Source organism: Oncorhynchus mykiss, chromosome 10 (assembly GCF_013265735.2).
Source record: "Oncorhynchus mykiss isolate Arlee chromosome 10, USDA_OmykA_1.1, whole genome shotgun sequence".
In the NCBI taxonomy this organism is placed as follows: domain Eukaryota; kingdom Metazoa; phylum Chordata; class Actinopteri; order Salmoniformes; family Salmonidae; genus Oncorhynchus; species Oncorhynchus mykiss.
The window spans coordinates 73,407,616-73,429,761 of NC_048574.1; the positions used below are offsets into that span (position 1 = coordinate 73,407,616).

General features: G+C 42.4%; 1 protein-coding gene across 3 annotated transcripts; it reads left to right on the forward strand.

Annotated features, from left to right (window-relative positions):
* Positions 1-10,907, forward strand: LOC118936754 (ecto-ADP-ribosyltransferase 5-like). 3 transcript variants are annotated; one of them, XM_036933940.1, is made up of 5 exons: positions 1-609; positions 1,809-1,945; positions 8,161-8,213; positions 8,305-8,387; positions 8,972-10,907. In XM_036933940.1, the coding sequence occupies exons 3-5, from the start codon at positions 8,186-8,188 to the stop codon at positions 9,752-9,754; spliced, it is 894 nt and encodes a 297-aa protein (XP_036789835.1). In that variant the 5' UTR covers positions 1-609; positions 1,809-1,945; positions 8,161-8,185; the 3' UTR covers positions 9,755-10,907. The 3 variants fall into 3 exon arrangements, with proteins under 3 accessions (XP_036789835.1, XP_036789834.1, XP_036789836.1); XM_036933939.1 differs by lacking the exon at positions 1-609 and having other exon boundaries at positions 1,714-1,945; XM_036933941.1 differs by lacking the exons at positions 1-609; positions 8,161-8,213 and having other exon boundaries at positions 1,714-1,945.
* Positions 10,908-22,146: the final 11,239 nt, after the last annotated feature.

A 22,146-nucleotide genomic window follows, 5' to 3' on the forward strand; every position in this document is an offset into this window, starting at 1 on the left:
AAACTCAGAAGTGGGTTTGACCAAAACCTTTCATCACAGGTACAGGGTCCTAACAAGGTGAACAAGTGTAAGCATCTTCTGACAGGGGGCTGGTTTCATCAGGTCTGTGGCAGCCTTCTCTTGTCAGAAAACCAGATAACCACGGTGGGATCCGGACAGGAGGAGTCTGAACGTAGAAGCCTTCTGATAGTGTCTGAAGGTCACAACACTCAGAACAGGTTTTAACACACACACAGAGGTCTCCTGAAGAGGAGACCTTACAGCTTATCATAAGATCATATATTAACACTATAAGGCCTTGGTTTAACCCTCTTTACCTCGACCAGGGCCAAGATGAAGTTACTTCTGGGATTTTTTGTTTCCTGTTAGAGGACGGCCCTCTTTGACCACTGAGCTGGAGGACATTGGTCAATACCCTGTAAGTCAAGACAGTACCATATCTGTGCTGCAGCAGAGGTGTCCTCGATGACGCTGGTGGACCGGGGCAGATCCTCCTTGGTGACCTCAATGGCCTGATGTCAATGTCCTGACTCCATCCACAGAATGCCTACGACAACGGCAACTGGAGCGTGGTTATTATTCAACATGAAGGTCACCTGAGGAGGAAAGGTAGAGACAGGAGAGGCAGAGAGAGGAAATGAGAGGTAGGGAGAGGAGAGGTAGAAAGAGTAGAGGAGCTGTAGAGTGAGGAAAGGTAGAGCGAGGAAACGAGAGGTAGAGAGGAGAGGTAGAGGAGGAGAGGTAGAGAGAGTAGAGGAGAAGGAGAGGTAGAGAGGGGAGAGGTAGAGAGAGGAGAGGTAGAGAGAGAGGAGAGGTAGAGAGGGCACAGGTAGAGAGGTCAGAGGTAGAGAGGTCAGAGGTAGAGAGGTCAGAGGTAGAGAGGTCAGAGATAGAGAGAGGAGAGGAGAGGAGAGGAGAGGAGAGGAGAGGAGAGGAGAGGAGAGGAGAGGAGAGGAGAGGTGGATAGGTAGAGAGAGGAGAGGTAGAGAGAGGAGAGGTAGAGAGGGCAGAGTTAGAGGGGAGAGGAGAGAGGTAGAGAGGAGAGGTGGAGAGAGGAGAGGTAGAGAGAGGAGTGGAGAGGTGGAGAGAGGAGAGGAGAGATACAGATATAATAGGAGAGGTAGAGTGGAGAGGAGGTAGAGGGAGGAAAGGAGTGGTAGAGAGAGGAGAGGAGAGGTAGAGAGAGGAGAGGTAGAGATAGTGATAGGAGGTAGAGAGAGGAAAGGAGTGGTAGAGAGAGGAGAGGAGAGGAGAGGAGAGGAGAGGAGAGGAGAGGAGAGGAGAGGAGAGGAGAGGAGAGGAGAGGAGAGGAGAGGAGAGGAGAGGAGAGGAGAGGAGAGGAGAGGAGGAGAGGAGAGGAGAGGTAGAGAAATGTTCATGACAGAATAAAGGATGGATGTGTAGGATAGTAATGAAAATATGAGAGAATGGAAAGAAGATACATAGAAATGCAGACAGCGAGCGAGAGAGATAAAGAGAGAGAGAGAGAGAGAGAGGGAGAGAGATACAGTGAGAAAGATAAAGGAAAGATAGAGAGATACACAGTAGTGAAAGCCCAAGCAACCACAGACTTGGTTCTCTCAATGAGGCTGGTGACAGTCAGTGGAGGATGGTGGGAGGAGCTATAGGAGGATGGGCTCGTTGTAATGGGGTTTCCATATATTTTATGTGTTTGGTACTGTTCCATTTATTCCATTCCAGCCATTACAATGAACCTGCCCTCCTATAGCATGTCAGACCAGCCTCCAGTGGTCTGTGTGTGTGTGTGTGTGTGTGTGTGTGTGTGTGTGTGTGTGTGTGTGCTCCAGTGCATTGTCTTTAGCAGGAGCATCAGTGAACACGTAGATCTCAGAGGAGGGTGGCGCCACCGTGAGGGCCAGCTGGGAATTACAACACACACATCAGAGAGTCAGACCACACTGGGATCAAGTACTGGAACTCTATGGTAAATAACATGTTCAGTCTAACTAACCAGCTCTGGCAGAGTTACTAAAACAGGCAAACACATTTCAAAAGCAGCCGTTCAAATCCAGCCTTCATATTGGGAATGTGAAAGTAACATTTGCTCTTCAAATCAAATGTATTTATTTTGCCCTTCTTACATCAGCTGATATATCAACGTGCTGTACAGAAACCCAGCCTAAAACCCCAAACAGCAAGCAATGCAGGTGTAGAAGCACGGTGGCTAGGAAAAGCTCCCTAGAAAGGCCAAAACCTAGGAAGAAACCTAGAGAGGAACCAGGCTATGAGGGGTAGCCAGTCCTCTTCTGGCTGTGCCGGGTTGAGATTATAACAGAACATGCCAAGATGTTCAAATGTTCATAAATTACCAGCTTGGTCAAATAATAGTAATCACAGTGAACAGGTCAGGGTTCCATAGCCGCAGGTAGAACAGTTGAGAGTTGAGAGAGTGGAACCGGCCAGGCAGAGACAACAAGGGTGGTTCGTTGCTCCAGTGCCTTTCACCTTCACACCCCTGGGCCAGACTACACTCAATCATAGGACCTACTGAAGAGATCAGTCTTCAATAAAGACTTAAAGGTTGAGACCGAGTCTGCGTCTCTTCACATGGGTAGGCAGACCATTCCATAAAAATGGAGCTCTATAAGAGAAAGCCCTGCCCCCAGCTGTTTGTTTAGAAATTCTAGGGACAATTAGGAGGCCTGCGTCTTGTGACCGTAGCGTACGTGTAGGTATGTACGGCAGGACCAAATCAGTGAGATAGGTAGGAGCAAGCCCATGTAATGCTTTGTAGGTTAGCAGTAAAACCTTGAAATCAGCCATTGCCTTAACAGGAAGCCAGTGTAGGGAGGCTCATGACATCGCCTGAACACACACACACACACACACACACACACACACACAACCACACACACACACGCACACGCACACACACACGCATACGCACACGCACACACACACACACACACACACACACACACACACACACACACACACACACACACACACACACACACACCTGTAGTCCTGACAGACACAGCTCTCCTCCTCCTGTTGCTGTCGCAGAGTTAACAAACACTGTTTGAAAATGTCTGCATTTGTTGTGATGATCAGAGGCCCAAATCCTGCACACACACACACACACACACACACACACACACACACACACACACACACACACACACACACACACACACACACACACACACACACACACAAACACACACCTCAAAGGACTGATTGTGTAAGATTTGATCAGAAGTAAAAATATATTCCACACAAGTAAAATTACTTTGGGTTAAAACAGTTATCCGGCTCCAATTTCAGGGAAGCATTTGTCATGTGATGTAACAATAATGTTGGTGTTGGACAGCACTAACAGATCTGGGACCAGGCTAACACCCACCTGTGTCCTTGAGGGGACCAGGATGTATGTTCCTGCTGATCTGGGAACAGGCTAACACCTACCTGGGTCTGTGAAGGGGACCAGGATGTATGTTCCTGCTGATCTGGGAACAGGCTAACACCCATCGGGGTCATTGAAGGGGACCAGGATGTATGATGAAGGTTCCTGCTGGGTTCCTCTCTTACTGTCCATGATGGAGAAGGACACTCTCTTAGCCTCAGTGATGTCATCACTCATACTGCCTGTGGTGTTGTTGACAAAACACAACACTGATGACTGGGTGATGTCCATTAACCTGGGAGGGAGGGAGGGAGGGAGGGAGGGAGGGAGGGGGATGATAGAGAGTTGTAAAGAGGGAGGGAGAGAGAGAGAGAGAGGTATGACAGAAGAGATAATGAACGTGTGAATGAAGGTTAGTCATAGCTGCTGTATATTTCATACAATCTGTATATTTTGGTATCGAGGTATCTGCTGTCTTCTCAGAGGTGGTGATGACAGACACTACATATTGTTTGGGTATGGAGGTATCTGCTGTCTACTCAGAGGTGGTGATGAAAGACACTTCATGTTGTTTGCGTATGGAGGTATCTGCTGTCTACTCAGAGGTGGTGATGACAGACACTTCATATTGTTTGGTTATGGAGGTATCTGCTGTCTACTCAGAGGTGGTGATGACAGACACTTCATGTTGTTTTGGTATGGAGGTATCTGCTGTCTACTTAGAGGTGGTGATGACAGACACTTCATATTGTTTGGGTATGGAGGTATCTGCTGTCTACTCAGAGGTGGTGATGACAGACACTTCATGTTGTTTGGGTATGGAGGTATCTGCTGTCTACTCAGAGGTGGTGATGACAGACACTTCATGTTGTTTGGGTATGGAGGTATCTGCTGTCTACTCAGAGGTGGTGATGACAGACACTTCATATTGTTTGGGTATGGAGGTATCTGCTGTCTACTCAGAGGTGGTGATGACAGACACTTCATGTTGTTTTGGTGTGGAGGTATCTGCTGTCTACTCAGAGGTGGTGATGACAGACACTTCATGTAGTTTGGGTATGGAGGTATCTGCTGTCTACTCAGAGGTGGTGATGACAGACACTTCATGTTGTTTGGGTATGGAGGTATCTGCTGTCTACTCAGAGGTGGTGATGACAGACACTTCATGTTGTTTTGGTATGGAGGTATCTGCTGTCTACTCAGAGGTGGTGATGACAGACACTTCATATTGTGCATGAGTCAGAGCATTCAGAACATACTTCCCCAGTCCTGGAACAATACATAAACAACCAGACTAACTGTCACGTAAAGACCATGGAACAACACAGTCCACAACCAGACTAACAAGAATAACCTGTAGAAATAAATTTTAACTATAATTAAATACACAAATAGACTACCAGTTACAGGAACAGAGTGGAGAATCAGGGCTGTAGCCTGACAACACAACATCAGGAACAGAGTGGAGAATCATGGCTGTAGCCTGACAACACAACATCAGGAACAGAGTGGAGAATCATGGCTGTATCCTGACAACACAACATCAGGAACAGAGTGGAGAATCATGGCTGTATCCTGACAACACAACATCAGGAACAGAGTGGAGAATCATGGCTGTATCCTGACAACACAACATCAGGAACAGAGTGGAGAATCATGGCTGTAGCCTGACAACACAACATCAGGAACAGAGAGGAGAATCATGGCTGTAGCCTGACAACACAACATCAGGAACAGAGTGGAGAATCATGGCTGTATCCTGACAACACAACATCAGGAACAGAGTGGAGAATCATGGCTGTAGCCTGACAACACAACATCAGGAACAGAGAGGAGAATCATGGCTGTATCCTGACAACACAACGTCTTACAATACCTTTTTGCATAGTATCACATGGAAGTTAAACATGTCTTCTAACTAGGTGATATACAGTATTGTTACATACTGTACTCTACACACTGTGATTTCATCAGGACTGATACTGTAGCTGAAAATACGTCATTTTTTCATGATACCTTTTAACGGAAGTCTGTTATTAACATAACAATTTTAGCAACCTCTTTAATACAAAGTGATTTACAGTACAGTGAATGTATACATTTTGAGTTTAGGATATGTGACTCCAGCGGGAATCAAACCCACCTCCCTTACATTGCTAGGACCACGCTGTTATCAACTAATCCAAACCGGACCTCAATTCTCAACCCAGGAAGCACCGTCAATGTGTTTCACCTTTGCTAGATTACACGGCACCAGCAACACTGTATGACTTGTATGACTACAACATCAGTTACTGTAACTTTAGTGACCCAGGTCAGATGTACAACAATGGAACCATTTTATCCAAACACATCAGAATGTTTGCTGAACGTTGCTGGAATGCAGACATCCAACATTCTGTTCTCCAGAATTCTTGAGAGAACATTGACCCCCACTTCAGAATCTGTAGAAATATGTGATTGTGTGTCAATGTATCCTCCTTCTCAAGGCGTTTGCTGTTATGACACAATCACCCACAGGGACAACTGTTAACATCCACTCAATGTGCATACGTGTTTGGGTGTGTCCAGTGTGTTGGCATTCTGAACGACAGAATGTTATGTTATGGAGACAAAAGAAAGAGAGTGTGTGTGTGTGTGTGTGTGTGTGTGTGTGTGTGTGTGTGTGTGTGTGTGTCTGTATGTGTGTGTGTGTGTGTGTGTGCGTGTGTGTGTGTGTGCGTGTGTGTGTGTGTTAGAATGTGAGCTGTATTTATCTGTGCAAACAGACATCACTGTACATATACAGTGTAGTTGTTGGATTAGGTGCTGCCTCTGCAGTGGCTGGACGCCAGCTTTAACTACACAGTCAGCCGCTGTGATTCCAAACACACGTAGGTCACGTCCCAATCTGATTCATTCCTTTCCTTGTCCTCTTTCCTTGTCTCCGTCATCGTTCCTTTGTAACCACCACAGATCTGAAAGACCTTGCCATATGAAAGCAATATGATGGAGATGAAATAGAATGTAATGAGTCTCTGTGTGGAAAACATCTGGGTCTCACACTGAGAATAACAAGGTAAAGGAAACAACAATAGGAAGCTGTAAAAGAGTCATTGGGATTCTGCCTAAATCATCGTCTTGACATGAAGCACTGTGGGCACAAGAGATCAGAATCTCACCAGCTGAGAACATGATTGGCAGACGAAGCTTAGAGACAACTGACACTCCCTGCCAATGTAGTTACCCTGGTAACCTTTGACAATTCCCCCTCTGGCTACATACAAATACAATAATACTCTGAGCAAAATTATGTCTAGTATGACTATAACTCACTATCACACAGGTAGTAGTTGTGGAATTGTTAGGTTAGATTACTTGTTGGTTATTACTGCATTGTCGGAACTAGAAGCACAAGCATTTCGCTACACTCGCATTAACATCTGCTAACCATGTGTATGTCACAAATATAATTTGATTTGATTTGAATATATTACATTGTAATGAAGAAAATGAAGTTAAAGATTTATCCAAATTGAAAGAGAAAGTAACTTTAAGGTTGTCTTTCAGTCGAGACCTCAACGTCACCGTGGGGTGGATCATCATTATCACAGCTATTTAATGAAACACATTACTGGGATGACAGAGAGAACTGATCCACCGTAAGAAGAGTTTGATTGAAGAGATCCTTGCATCACCAGTCACAGTACTAGTAAAAAGTACAGGTAATGATTCTCCATTTGACAGGATGTAGTACAGAGTACAGGTGATGATTCTCCATTTGACAGGATGTAGTACAGAGTACAGGTGATGATTCTCCATTTGACAGGATGTAGTACAGAGTACAGGTGATGATTCTCCATTTGACAGGATGTAGTACAGAGTACAGGTGATGATTCTCCATTTGACAGGATGTAGTACAGAGTACAGGTGATGATTCTCCATTTGACAGGATGTAGTACAGAGTACAGGTGATGATTCTCCATTTGACAGGATGTAGTACAGAGTACAGGTGATGATTCTCCATTTGACAGGATGTAGTACAGAGTACAGGTGATGATTCTCCATTTGACAGGATGTAGTACAGAGTACAGGTGATGATTCTCCATTTGACAGGATGTAGTAAAAAGTACAGGTGATGATTCTCCATTTGACAGGATGTAGTACAGAGTACAGGTGATGATTCTCCATTTGACAGGATGTAGTAAAAAGTACAGGTAATGATTCTCCATTTGACAGGATGTAGTACAGAGTACAGGTGATGATTCTCCATTTGACAGGATGTGATACAGAGTACAGGTGATGATTCTCCATTTGACAGGATGTGATACAGAGTACATGTGATGATTCTCCATTTGACAGGATGTGATACAGAGTACAGGTGATGATTCTCCATTTGACAGGATGTAGTACAGAGTACAGGTGATGATTCTCCATTTGACAGGATGTAGTACAGAGTACAGGTGATATTCTCCATTTGACAGGATGTAGTACAGAGTACAGGTGATGATTCTCCATTTGACAGGATGTAGTACAGAGAACAGGTGATGATTCTCCATTTGACAGGATGTGATACAGAGTACAGGTGATGATTATCCATTTGACAGGATGTAGTACAGAGTACAGGTGATGATTCTCCATTTGACAGGATGTAGTACAGAGAACAGGTGATGATTCTCCATTTGACAGGATGTGATATTTTATTCCAGTCTTACGAACAGGGATCACTTATTGTTGTTGTGTCACTTGGGTTGTTGAATTAAGAGTTAATTTCATTATTTTTTATGTTTTATTATACTTTGAACATGCTGTAGATTTGAGGTCAACAACTTCTGCAACATGGGTGGTGGAAATCTCTTAATTGATGGTGAGATGTTTTAATAATGTTTTATGATGACAACAGTTGTGTATGTATCTGTAACTTTGCATCCTTTCACTGGTTTTGTTCTCATCTTTAGATGTGACGAGCACTGAGAAGAAGACAAACAGAATCTTTGTCTTGATGTTGATTCTCTGTCTTCACTTTGGACTGGTGAAACAGGTACACTAAGAAAAATATAACCTCACACTTAATATTTCATTTACCTAGTTTAGTTTATTTACCCTGATTATAATACATTATTTCAAATCAGGAAATCAAGTTGAGTAAACCAAAAGCCAATAAAATATTTATTCATAGAACCTTACATTTAACACCAGCAGTGTTCATAAATAAAAAAAGTTGAACATGTACTCCTTTTACAGAGACATAAGAAGAGAAGATAGTGTCCCACTACTGTTGTTTCTAACAAGAAAAGAGAGTCCTTAAATGTTATGGGCAATGCCTGTGAATAGTCTTCATGTTGTTTTGACTACGCCCTGAGCTATGCAGAAAAAACTATTGTGGCTCATATCTTCGGCATCCTGCTTCAGGACTTGGGCGGTGGCTTTATGTTGTACTTTCATTGTGCACATTGACATAAAACAACAGACCAACACACAAGACTTAATACTCGTTTTCCTCACATTTAGCCTCACAAACAGGAAACTGCGTCCAATAAGGGATTGGTAAACAACTCATCACCCAAGTAGGAACCTGTTAGGTCTGTATCAGGAGAATGTCACTAAAGAATGTTACTGTTACAGAACAAGATTTTCCCACTGGACATGGCACCTGATTCCGTTGATGACAAATACGATGGCTGCAGAGACGAAGCCTTTCAGAGGGTGGATGACTACTACCTCCCACATGAGAAAAACACCACCACTAACTTCAGAAGAGCCTGGGACATGGCAGAGAAACATGCATCCATTCCAACAGATGGTCTGCAGAAAGTGCATTCCGTCTCTATGTATTTGTACACAAATAACAAACCCCAACCTCCTTTTGAATCCATCTACATAGACTTCAACAAAGCAGTTAGACAAGGCAGGTATGGTTATGGAACATCATTCCAGTACCATTCCCTGCACTTCTATCTGACTGACGCCATGCAGATTCTCAAACAAAGTCAAACAACATGTTGGACCACCTACCGTAGAACCAATGTAACTTTTGATCAGGATGTTGTCAACAAAGAAATGCGCTTTGGTTATTTTGTCTCAAGTTCTTTACATAAGACTTTATACGATTTTGGAGACACATCCTGCTTTGAGATCAACACATGTTTTGGTGTTGACTTGACATATTACTCTGCCTATGCAAACGAGGGGGAAGTTTTGATTCCTCCCTATGAGGTATTCAAAGTGACCAACATCCAGACAAAGTCAGCAGTCAGTAACCTGTGGTGTGAAGTCGTCTACACTCTAAAGAGCACTGGGAAATGGAAGAGTGACCTGAATTGTAAAGCAATAGATACAGGCTACTGCTACATGAAGCTACTAACTATGTTCATTGTCACAATAGTGTTCATATATTTACAACACTAAAATAGTTATTTTGTCAGACAGTATAGGCAGCAGCTCTATAGAGATGAGATGATGACATGGAATGACATACTGAAGTCATAAAATAAAACCAATGTAACAGAAATATTTAATTAAAGTAATGTGAATAAATGTTGGTTAAAACGTATTAAGTGATAACAAGTAATGGTCAGTCACTACCATCATGGGACTTTTACTAAGAGTTTTATCATGTGTTACATCATTTAACCTACATAACGCATAGTGTATTGTTTAAAAAATAATACAACTATTTTTTATTGTCAAACTGAAACCAAACCAACCTCAAAAAGCACTAATCGCTCAGCACTACCTCCTATCGTGGAACCAAAGTGTATTTTGAGCAGTACAAAATATCACTTTCGGTACCTTCACTTTGAGCACTATAGGCAAGAAAATAGGCAGAGATTCATTTGGAGCGACATCCTGCTTGAAGATCTCCACGTGTTTTGGAGCTGACATATCACATTACTCTGTATTTACAGGAGAGAGAGAAGTCATAATTCCTCCCTATGAGGTATTCACAGTGACCAACATCCAGAAGAAGTCACCAGAGAATAACCTGTGGTGTGAAGTTGTCTACACACTAGTGGCCACTGTAGTTTGGAAGAATTGAACAGCTCATACAGGCAACATAACGCTCTTTAATTATGTTCTGTAAAGTACTGATCATCCCATCACCAATGTACAACGGGAAGTCATCTGAAACAAAGATATCTTTCTCAGCTCTCAGGTGTAATGATCCTGTTAAATGGTTAATCTCGCATTACTTCCTCAGATTAAGAATACGATTATTTTTGTGAAATAAAAAATTGAATGTGATTTGTAATTTGATTATATTTTCAGCATGTGCCCTCCAGCTTTTGATAAATAAATAAAAAAATTGAGCATGATTAAATCCCATGTCCTATGTATCCACTACCTGTACATCAATTATAAAGATATGAATTTCATCTCACTTCAAGAAAATGTGTCTGTTCTTAGGTCATAATTAGAATGAACTACAAATATATTTAGATTTAAGGAAAGATTCAATGATATAGACAAAGGTAACCTGAAGCTTCATTGACTGTGCAGTTGGGCATCAGATTGCTATAGCATATTGATGTGGTTAGCTGATTTATGTTCCATATCTATCCAGGAGTTGTGAGATCTGGCAGGCGACTTCAATGTAGTCAGCGGGGTTGGACCTCATTAGCGGGGTTGGATGAGGGATGGGAAGGGACTCAGTTACCAAGAAGCTTTCAGCAGCCATCATGTTGACTAGCAGAGACAACAGAGGTCATAGGGTGGCAGTGAACTGTCATAACATCTACTGTCTATTCACAGGTTAACTGTCATAACTACCTACTGACTAAACGGGTTCTTTTGACAACTGTTTGCACTGAACTCAGCCTGATGATGACTGTGTCACACCTTCAAGACAGCCTCAGCCTTGATAGCAGGGGGTTTCTGAAGGTGGAAGATCACAAAAGTTACCTTGTTAGTGGGAAAGATATGAACAGAAGTCAGAAGTCACTCTGATGATTGACTGATGACTGGTATCGTTCCACATGTTATCAAATTAATAATATTTCATGAAATATTTAAATGGACAATAAAGATATTCTATTACATTCTATTGTGTGTACTTGTGTGTTTGTGCGTGCCTGGGGCTTTAGTGTTTGTGGTTTGAAGGGCACACTACTGTATGTGCACAAATAACTAACCCAAACCCATCTACCTACACTATATTTGAACAAAGATAACTAATCCAAACCCAGCTCCCTAGACTGTGTTGGAACACAGATACCTAACCGAACCCCATCTACCTAGACTGTGTTGGAACACACAACTAAACCCATCTATCTAGACTGTATTAGAACACACAACTAAACCCATCTACCTTGACTGTATTTGAACACAAATAACTAACCCAAACCCATCTACCTTTACTATATTTTAACACAGATAACTAACCTAAATCCATCTACCTAGACTGTATTTGAAGGCAGATAACTAACCCAAACCCATCTACCTAGACTGTATTAGAACACATAACAAAACCCATCTACCTAGACTGTATTAGAACACATAACTAAACTCATCTACCTATGTCACGTTCTGACCATCGTTCGTGTGTGTTTTCCTTGTTTTAGTGTTGGTCAGGACGTGAGCTGGGTGGGCATTCTATGTTGTGTGTCTGGTTTGTCTATTTCTATGTTTGGCCTGATATGGTTCTCAATCAGAGGCAGGTGTTAGTCATTGTCTCTGATTGGGAACCATATTTAGGTAGCCTGTTTGGTGTTGGGTTTGGTGGGTGATTGTTTCTGTCTTTGTGTTTGTGGCACCAGATAGGACTGTTTAGTTTTTTTTTCCTACATTTCTTGTTTTGTAGATTGTTGTATTTTCATCTTTATTAAAGATGTACAAAACTAACCACACTGCATTTTGGTCCGCCTCTCTTTCACCAGAAGAAAACTGTTACAACCTAGACTGTATTAGAACAGAGATAACTGTTGTGTCTTTACTATCATTAAATTAAAGACAGTTTTATCAAAGATTCCCTGTAATTAGTATAACGCGATCATGTAACTGTAATTAACTAGGAAATAGGGGTAACCAAGGAAAGTTTTCAGATTACAAAGTTATAATTTCCCAATATAACCTTTCAGATATTTTCATATCTGATCAACAGTCTTCTGATTAATGATTTATTTATTTTATCTCACGTTAGTCTCATTCCAAACATCGTAAATTGTTGGTTATCTGCACGAATCCAGTCTTGACTATGAGTCATCCATACATCAATAGTCTTAAATAATTGATTTATTATTAAGTAATTCACAGAAATGCATAAACAAACAGTAAATATGGTTACATGAAATGATAGAATGTGCCCGGTTGTCGTTCTTCGCGTTCAATGATGCCGAATTCCTAGCTGCAGACTAGTAATTAGTATGGAAAGACTTATTCTTATTCTGTCGGTATCGATAGTCTAAGAGTTTTTACCACGTGGTATGGTTAAAAGATTCAGCAATGGTCTACAACCTTTGTCCTCTTCCTAATGGAGAAAAACATGGTCTACTGATAATTTCTCAAAGTGTGGTTTTATCCAGAATGGCAGAAGAGGGCTGTCCCAGGATGTCTGACCCTAACTGGCCTAGGGGGAGTCCTCTGATTTAGTTCAAATCAAAAGGGAATTGTATTTTACTTCATTAAACAGTTCTCAATAATCTTACACCATTATTCAACCAGTATCATCCTCACTCATTCATCTTATACAACAATTAGATGTAAACCTCTTATCTGAGACTATTATATAAACAGCGTTATGGTAATGTGGCCACACCGTTTCTCATGAGCTTCCCAAAATGTGACAAACGCACCAGTTCGTAGCTGGATTCTTCACCGATCTTTTATACTTTCTCTGGAACATGAAATGTGTTCGTACCTCACGTTCTGTGAGGTGGAAGGATTTCCTTTGTCTCCATGAAAACCACTCTCTATAACTGTGTGTCCATGAGGCAGGGTCTTCCTTAGGAATTTACAACCTCACTCTGCCCACAGCAGTCTGGTTGTAGAAGCAGAGAGTGGGGGATGGTGCTCGATGTACTCAAAGAGGGCAACATCATGACATAACTAACACAAACACATCTACCTAGACTGTATTAGAACACATAACTAAACCCATCTACCTAGTCAAATGCTCCCTAAACCAGTTATGCGAGCAGGCCTTTCTAATTGACCTGGCCCGGGTATCCTGGAAGGATTATTGACCTCATGCTGTCAGTAGAGGATGCCTGGTTGTTCTTTATAAGTAATTTCCTCACCATCTAAAATAAGCATGCCCCTTTCAGTAAATTTAGAACTAAGAACAGATATAGCCCTTGCTTCACTCCAGACCTGACTGCCCTCGACTAGCACAAAAACATCCTGTGGCGTAATGCACTAGCATCGAATAGTCCGCGCGATACGCAACTTTTCAGGGAAGTCAGGAACCAATACACACGGCGAGTTAGGAAAGCAAAGGCTAACTAGCTTTTTCAAACAGAAATTTGGGTACTGTAGCTCTAACACCAAAAAGTTTTGTGACACTGTAAAGTCCATGGAGAATAAGAGCACCTCCTGCCCACTGCACTGAGGCTAGGAAACACTGTCACCATCGATAAATCCACGATAATCGAGAATTTCAATAAGCATTTCTCTACGGCTGGCCATGCTTTTCTCCTGGCTACCCCAACCCCGGCCAACAGCTCCGCACCCCCCGCAGCTACTTGCCCAAGCCTCCTTCGCCCAAATCCCGATAGCTGATGTTCTGAAAGTGCTGCAAAGCTGCAAAGAGCTGCAAAACCTGGACCTGTACAAATCAGCTGGGCTAGACAATCTGGACCCTCTATTTTTGTTGCAACCTCTCTTTGGTATCATGCGAGATTCCTAAAGATTGGAAGGCTGCCCCTGTCATTCCCCTCTTCAAAGGGGGTGACACTCAATACTAAAACTGTTAAAAAATCTATATCCATCCTGCCCTTCTTCGAAAGTCTTCGAAAGCCAAGTTAATAAACAGATCAATGACCATTTCGAATCCCACCGTACCTTCTCCGCTGTGCAATCCAGTTTCCGAGCTGGTCATGGGTGCACCTCAAGGTACTAAACGATATCATAACCGCCATCAATAAAAGACAGTACTGTGCAGCCGTCTTCATCGACCTGGCCAAGGCTTTCGACTTTGTCAATTACCGTATTCTTATCGGCAGACTCAACAGCCTTGGTTTTTCAGATGACTGCCTCGCCTGGTTCACCAACTACATCTCAGATAGAGTTCAGTGTGTCAGAGCCGGTTGTCCGGACCTCTGGCAGTCTCTATGAGGGTACGACAGGGTTAAATTCTCGGGCGGACTCTTTTCTCTGTATAAATCAATGATGTCGCTCTTGCTGCGGGCGATTCATTCATCCACCTCTACTCAGACAACACCATTCTGTATACATCTGGCCCTTCTTTGGACACTGTGTTAACAAACCTCCAAACGAGCTTCAATGCCATACAACGCTCCTTTTGTGGGCTCCAACTGCTCTTAAATGCTAGTAAAACTAAATGCATGCTCTTCAACCAATGTTGACGTTCCTACTCGCACAAACGTGTTGGAACATGACATTAATGTTGGAAATGCTACACCTATCAATAACACCCACATCGTATCAAAGCTTCCAAGAGGAAGATAATGAGGGATGAGGTGAAATATTTGTTGGAGAATGACCTGGCTACGCCAAATTCAAGCCCATGGAGTTCTCCTTGCATTCTGGTTCCTAAACCTGATGGTACATCCAGGTTATGTACGGATTATCGAAAGGTAAATTCTGTCACAATGCCAGATTCGTTCCCGTTACCCAGACTGGACGACTGTATCGACACTATTGGTGCTGCTAAGTATGTAACTAAGTTGGACCTCTTAAAATGTTACTGGCAGGTTCCGTTAACTTCACGTGCTTCTGAGATTTCTGCCTTTGTGACCCCAGACAACTACCCACAGTACACAGTCATGGCTTTTGGGATGTGAAATGCACCAGCCACTTTCCAACGACTAGTTAACTCCGTATTAGCTGGCGTTCCTAATTGTAGTGCATACCTTGATGACCTAGTGATTTATTCGTCTGAGTGGTCAGATCATGTTGACTCTCTAAGGGTAGTATGTGAACGGTTGGCAGCTGCTTCTCTAACCCTGAACTTGGCAAAGTGCAAGTTTGGGAAGGCTACTGTTACCTATCTAGCACGCAGGTATATCTTACTGGTCATCCCCAAAGTCACCTTCCTTACAGTTCTCTGCTGCCAATGATTGGAGTGAATTGCAAAAATCGCTGAAGTTGGAGACTTATATCTCCCTCACTAACTTTAAGCATCAGCTATCTGAGCAGCTTACTGATCACTGCAACTGTACCGCAGCCCATCTGTAAATAGCCCATCCAACTACCTACAATTTGTTAGGTACGCTATCCTTACTAATCAAATAGCATATCATTACAGCAGTTGGTTGTATGTACTGGTATGTTAGCTGGCTACCGAACATTAGTTGGCTACTAATACGTCAAACTTGACAGTATATTAGCTATATGCTATCTAACTAACTACCCAACATTTATTGACTTTATTATTCACGTCATGCTTAGCTTAGCTACGTGGTATAGTCATTGTGTGTTCTCAATGGACATTGTTAATGAAGTTGTAAGATGTCTAGCTAGTTATTTGTTAGCTATGCTAACAAGTTGGCAAGAAGTTGCCAAGAAACTGCATCAACTTCTAATAGACAAGCGAAGCGTTAGTACACTCAACTGAAAAGATACCGTTCGTTTACAGTATACCAAAATGAAATTATAGTATGTAGTATGTACTCATTAAGTATGTAGTATACAGTATGTAAGTATGGGTATTCGAACACAGCACTGGTTTCTTATTGAAATGAACTGTAACCTTCTACTTCCTTCTTTCAAGACGGAAATGAATAACATCGATAAAAAGAAGGCAATCACCTTTTCTGTTATTTTTCTACTAGTTTTGATGGTAATCTTTGCTTTGATCTTAGGCATTCCCCATTCAAATGTGAGATATTTTACATTTTAATTAAATAAAAAAAATATTTAAAAAAATGAATTGTTTGCTCCTACAGTAGATCAGTGTTCCCAAACTGTACTACGGGCTGCCATAAGTCTTATACATGGAAACCTTTCTAAAAAAAGAACTGTTACAGGATGGAGAAACTCAGAATGGAGGGATTCAAGATGGAGGGATTCAAGATGGAGGGATTCAAGATGGAGGGATTCAAGATGGAGGGATTCAAGATGGAGGGATTCAAGATGGAAGGATGCAAGAGATTCTACCTCTAGACATGGTTCGTTCTTCTGTTGATGACAAATATGATGGTAAAGAGGTTTAATGTTATGGGCGGTTGAAAACATGTACCTCTACGATGAGTTAAACACTAATCCTCAATTCAATACATCCTGGAACATAGCAAAACCACACGTTATACCACATGGAGACAGTTTGAATACAGAGCATTCTATTGCGTTCTATTTGTATACAAAAAACAAACCAGGAACAAATTCCAAATCGATCTATCTGGACTACAACAAAGCAGTTTAAGAGGGCCATTCTGCATATATGACATCATCATTCAAGTACCATGCACTGCATTTCTACCTGACTGACGCCATTCAGATTCTTAGAGAAAGACAAGAGACATGTAAGGAAACCTTTCACAGAACCAACAAGAAGTTTGATCAGTGTTCTCAACCACGAGATCCGTTTCGGCACCTTCGCCACAATCTCTTTAAGATCTGACTTAACCAACTTTGGGAATGTGTCTTGCTTTGAGGTCCACACTTGCTTTGGAGCTGAGCTAACTTCTTACTCAGCCTTTCCTGAAGAGAGAGAAGTTTTTATTCTGCCATATGAGATTTTTGAAGTCACCAAAATCCAGACAAAGTCACCAGTGAATAACCTGTTGTGTGAAGTCATCTACACACTAAAGAGCAAGGGAGTAGACAGTGATCTGAAATGCAAATAGGGTTAAAGTGGAGGAGAATCAAACATCATCAGAGCATCAGATACAGGCTACATTATTATGTTGATAACTACTGTATATTACTGATCACTACCACGACATCTACCAATGAGTGGGAGCCTGATCTGACACAGCAGCTGCACCAGCCCTAGCTTCACAGTAGAGATCCTGGCCTTGTCCCAGGTCAGCTACATTGCAGACGCATGCCTAATCTCACGCCTAGATAGGCTTTTACCAAATCAACTACCCACAGCATTTAGAAATCTGATGCCCTACAGTGATGTCGATGACCTGGCACACAACGCTTGATTGATGCAATGCAATGTATTCCGCCTTCACTGCAAGCCCTGTTAAGGCTTGATTTAACCTGCAATGATTGAAAATCCTTAAAATCACCACATATTCTTGACTGTCATGCCTTATGGCTGTACAAAGAAATGACACGTTAGTACTGGCTTTAAAGCTTGCTTCACATTACATGGTTTACAAAATCCTTCTTGACAGGTCTTGACAGGATTGCATGTGTCCCATCATGTCTAATCTGTAATGAATTATATCAGACAAACTCAATTGAACCTAAGGTCAGTTCGTAACGGGTTGTAAGAATAACAAGAGTGAGGAGAAAAACCAACTTGGAGAGCTCTCTGAGGCTGAGTGAGAGGGTTGGGTGAGAGAGCACTGAGAAGGGTTAGTCGTTAACTTTGAGAGCTCTCTGAGGCTGAGAGAGAGGGTTGGGTGAGAGAGCACTGAGAAGGGTTAGTCGTTAAGTTTGAGAGCTCTCTGAGGCTGAGTGAGAGGGTTGGGTGCGAGAGCACTGAGAAGGGTTAGTCGTTAACTTTGAGAGCTCTCTGAGGCTGAGAGAGAGGGTTGGGTGAGAGAGCACTGAGAAGGGTTAGTCGTTAACTTTGAGAGCTCTCTGAGGCTGAGTGAGAGGGTTGGGTGAGAGAGCACTGAGAAGGGTTAGTCGTTAACTTTGAGAGCTCTCTGAGGCTGAGAGAGAGGGTTGGGTGAGAGAGCACTGAGAAGGGTTAGTCGTTAACTTTGAGAGCTCTCTGAGGCTGAGTGAGAGGGTTGGGTGAGAGAGCACTGAGAAGGGTTAGTCGTTAACTTTGAGAGCTCTCTGAGGCTGAGAGAGAGGGTTGGGTGAGAGAGCACTGAGAAGGGTTAGTCGTTAACTTTGAGAGCTCTCTGAGGCTGAGTGAGAGGGTTGGGTGAGAGAGCACTGAGAAGGGTTAGTCGTTAACTTTGAGAGCTCTCTGAGGCTGAGAGAGAGGGTTGGGTGAGAGAGCACTGAGAAGGGTTAGTCGTTTCCTGTGTTTTTGAGGTCACTGGCCGTACCCCTCTCAGAGTAGGAGTGCTGATCTAGGATCAGTTTGGCCTTTTAGATCATAATGAATATGGTTATATGGACAAGGGATCCTAGATCAGCCCCTGAGCTCCGTACTGCTCAATCAACCAATCACAACCAGCAGAGAGAGTGGGAGGAGTGGGAGGAGGACACAAAACATAGATGAATGATACAGCTACAGTAACAATCCTAAATACCATGCAGCCTTTTCATGGGGGGTGATATTCTGTCGGTTTCATTAAGTACATTGTTCATCTGACAAAACTGGTTTGAGAGACTCAGTCAAGCATAACCGACACACGTTGATAACACTATAGTCTGGTATGTGATTCTACCATGACACTAAACACACTGGCCATGTCCGACTCCCCATACTAACTAGTAGGCTGATGAAGATGAGGAAATACAATGTTTTACACTATGTGAAGAGTCAGTCATTTCAGCCTTTTAATGTTTTTATTTTATTTATTTCTCCTTTATTTAACCAGGTAGGCTAGTTGAGAACAAGTTCTCATTTACAACTGCAACCTGGCCAAGATAAAGCAAAGCAGTACGACACAAACAACAACACAGAGTTACACATGGAATAAACAAACATACAGTCAATAATACAATAGAAAAAGTCTATTTACAGTGTTTGCAAATGAGGCAGGATAAGGGAGGGAAGGCAATAAATAGGCCATATTGGCAAAATAATTACAATATAGCAATTAAGATTCTTAATGCTATTGAGGAAGATAATTGTCACATCAGACCCAGATTATAATTAGCTGATAATAAGATAAGTGGATAGACTGTAGAAGACACATTCTCATTAGCATGCTGTACTAGGCTCACCCATACTATTTGTTGCTTATTGCATACATTTTATCTAGACTACATTGTAAATAGCGTAGTCATAACCAGACAGATAACCATGTAGCGTAATATTAATGTAAGAGATCCAGCCGGCTCACCAGGCTCTATTCTAAATAGTGTGTAGTATGATCTGTACACAGTAGTTATAGTCAGTTGTAGTCAAGACAGATGTCAGACATGGTCTAGGTGGTTTGTCTAAGAGATCCAGCCGGCTCACCAGGCTCCATTCTAAATAGTATGTAGTATGATCAGAACACAGTAGTTATAGTCAGTAGTAGTCAAGACAGATGTCAGACATGGTCTAAGTGGTTTGCCTAAGAGATCCGGCCGGCTCACCAGGCTCCATTCTAAATAGTGTGTAGATCAGAACACAGTAGTTTTAGTCAGTTGTAGTCAAGACAGATGTCAGACATGGTCTAAGTGGTTTGTCTAAGAGGCAGGTTGACAATAAACATCAAATAGTACAACAATCAAGGATATATTTTAGTCATTGACCTTTTATTAATTGATCTGATAAAGGGGTTTTCATATTCATATGACTGTCTCACACCTGCAAATGGGCCACACACTTATTTAGAAGTTGGATTCTGGGGGAACAAATGTTTTAAATAGATGGTTGACAGATCCTTCAGTTTAGGTAGGCTGCAGTGACATGGAGCATTGTTCACAGTTACCAGAAGAGGGAAGCATTTCACTTAACCAGCTAAAGGCCTGATTGACAGAGAAAGCTCAGACTAGGGTTATTCAAATCCAGTCTCACACAGTGGGGATCAGTATGCCGACAAAGGTGTTCCATAGGGATCAGTTCAGTGATTTGCCTAAATTCAACACATCTGTTCTTCCAGGTCGGTTAAATTAAAAACATGCCTGCTCCAGGACCACGGTTGCCTACAAGGTGCAGTACTTCCCAACCCTCTCCTCTGGGTTCACCAGACAGGCACACCTGCATCAATTAGTCAAGGGTTTGATGGTTAGTAGAATGAATCAGGTGTGTCAGATTAGGACCACTGAAAACCTAACACACACTAATGTACCCAGAGGCCTTTAGTTAAAAGACACAGCTCATTCTGCACAACAGCCAGAAGAGGGCAGTGTTTCACTCCACAAGCTAAAGGAATGATTGGCAGACTAAGCTCTGACTAGACAAACCTCTTTCTGCAGCACTCCAGGACCAGGGTTTTCTACTACACTGTAGGTGCAGTACTTTCCAACCCTCTCCGCTGGGTTCACCAGACAGGCACACCTGCATTAATTTGATGCACTACAGGGTTTGATGGTTAGTAGACTGAATCAGGTGTGCCAGTTAAGTGCTAAAACCAAAATGTGAAATGTCTGATGGTCCCTGAGGAGAGGGTTGGGAAACCCTGGACTGGGGGCCTCAATCTTCACTTTAGTGCTGCTTTCCATTATTCTGGGTGATTGATTGATTAAAGTTTTATATTGGCTATTAGTATTCTAGACCTGAATCAGTCCCTGATTAGAGGAGAAGGATGATGATGAGGTTTAAGGGTCTTTCTGTACTGTTACTATAGGAAACCTTTTCTCAGTATCAGCAGTGGTGTTGCTGGTGCTGGTCATGTCCACAAATAGATCTGTATGAAAGAAGTGTGAACAAACCATTCTCAGAAGCCATGTGGTGTTTCCTGCCTGTGTGGGTGTGTGTGTATATGTGTTAAAATGTGACCTCTATTGATCTGTGTGAACACACATCCCTCTACAGATATGTCTGCTGGATTAGATGCTACAGTATCTATATAGTGGCTGGACTCCAGCAGCTATGTTCCCAAACAGTAAGGTCACCTCCAATTAGTCTCAATCTGTTCCCTTACTTTACTTGTCTCATTTCCTTGTCTCCTTTGCTTTGTTAAAATCAAAGATCTGAAAGACCTCACCATATGAATGCAATGTGATGGAACTCTATTCATCTTCCAGGTCTCTCACATCTCAGTCTTAACAAAGGAATGGAACCCTGTCAACCTACCAGGCCTCTCACAGCTCAGTCATAACAAAGGAATGGAACCCTGTCAACCTACCAGGTCTCTCACATCTCAGTCATAACAAAGGAATGGAACCCTGTCAACCTACCAGGCCTCTCACATCTCAGTCATAACAAAGGAATGGAATCCTGTCAACCTACCAGGTCTCTCACATCTCAGTCATAACAAAGGAACGGAAACAACCATAACCAGCAGTATTAGAATATTGGGAAACTGTCTAAATCATACCCTGGACACTGGCATGAGAGACCACTGAAAACCAAACACACACTGATGTACCCAGAGGCCTTTAGTTATTTGACACGTTTCATTCTGCACGGCAGCCAGAAGAGGGCAGTATTGAACTCCACAAGCTGTAGGTGCAGTACTTTCCAACCCTCTCCACTGGGTTCACCAGACAGGCACACCTGCATCAATTAGTCAAGGGTTTGAGGGTTAGTAGACTGAATCAGGTGTGTCAGATTAGAGATAAAACAAACATGTTGGGAAACCCTGGACTGGGGGCCTCAAGGTTCACTGTAGCACTGCTTCCCTTTATTCTGGGTGATTGATTTATTAAAGTGGTATATTGGCTATTAGTATCCCAGACATAAATCAGTCCCTGATTAGAGGAGAAGGATGATGATGAGGTTTAAT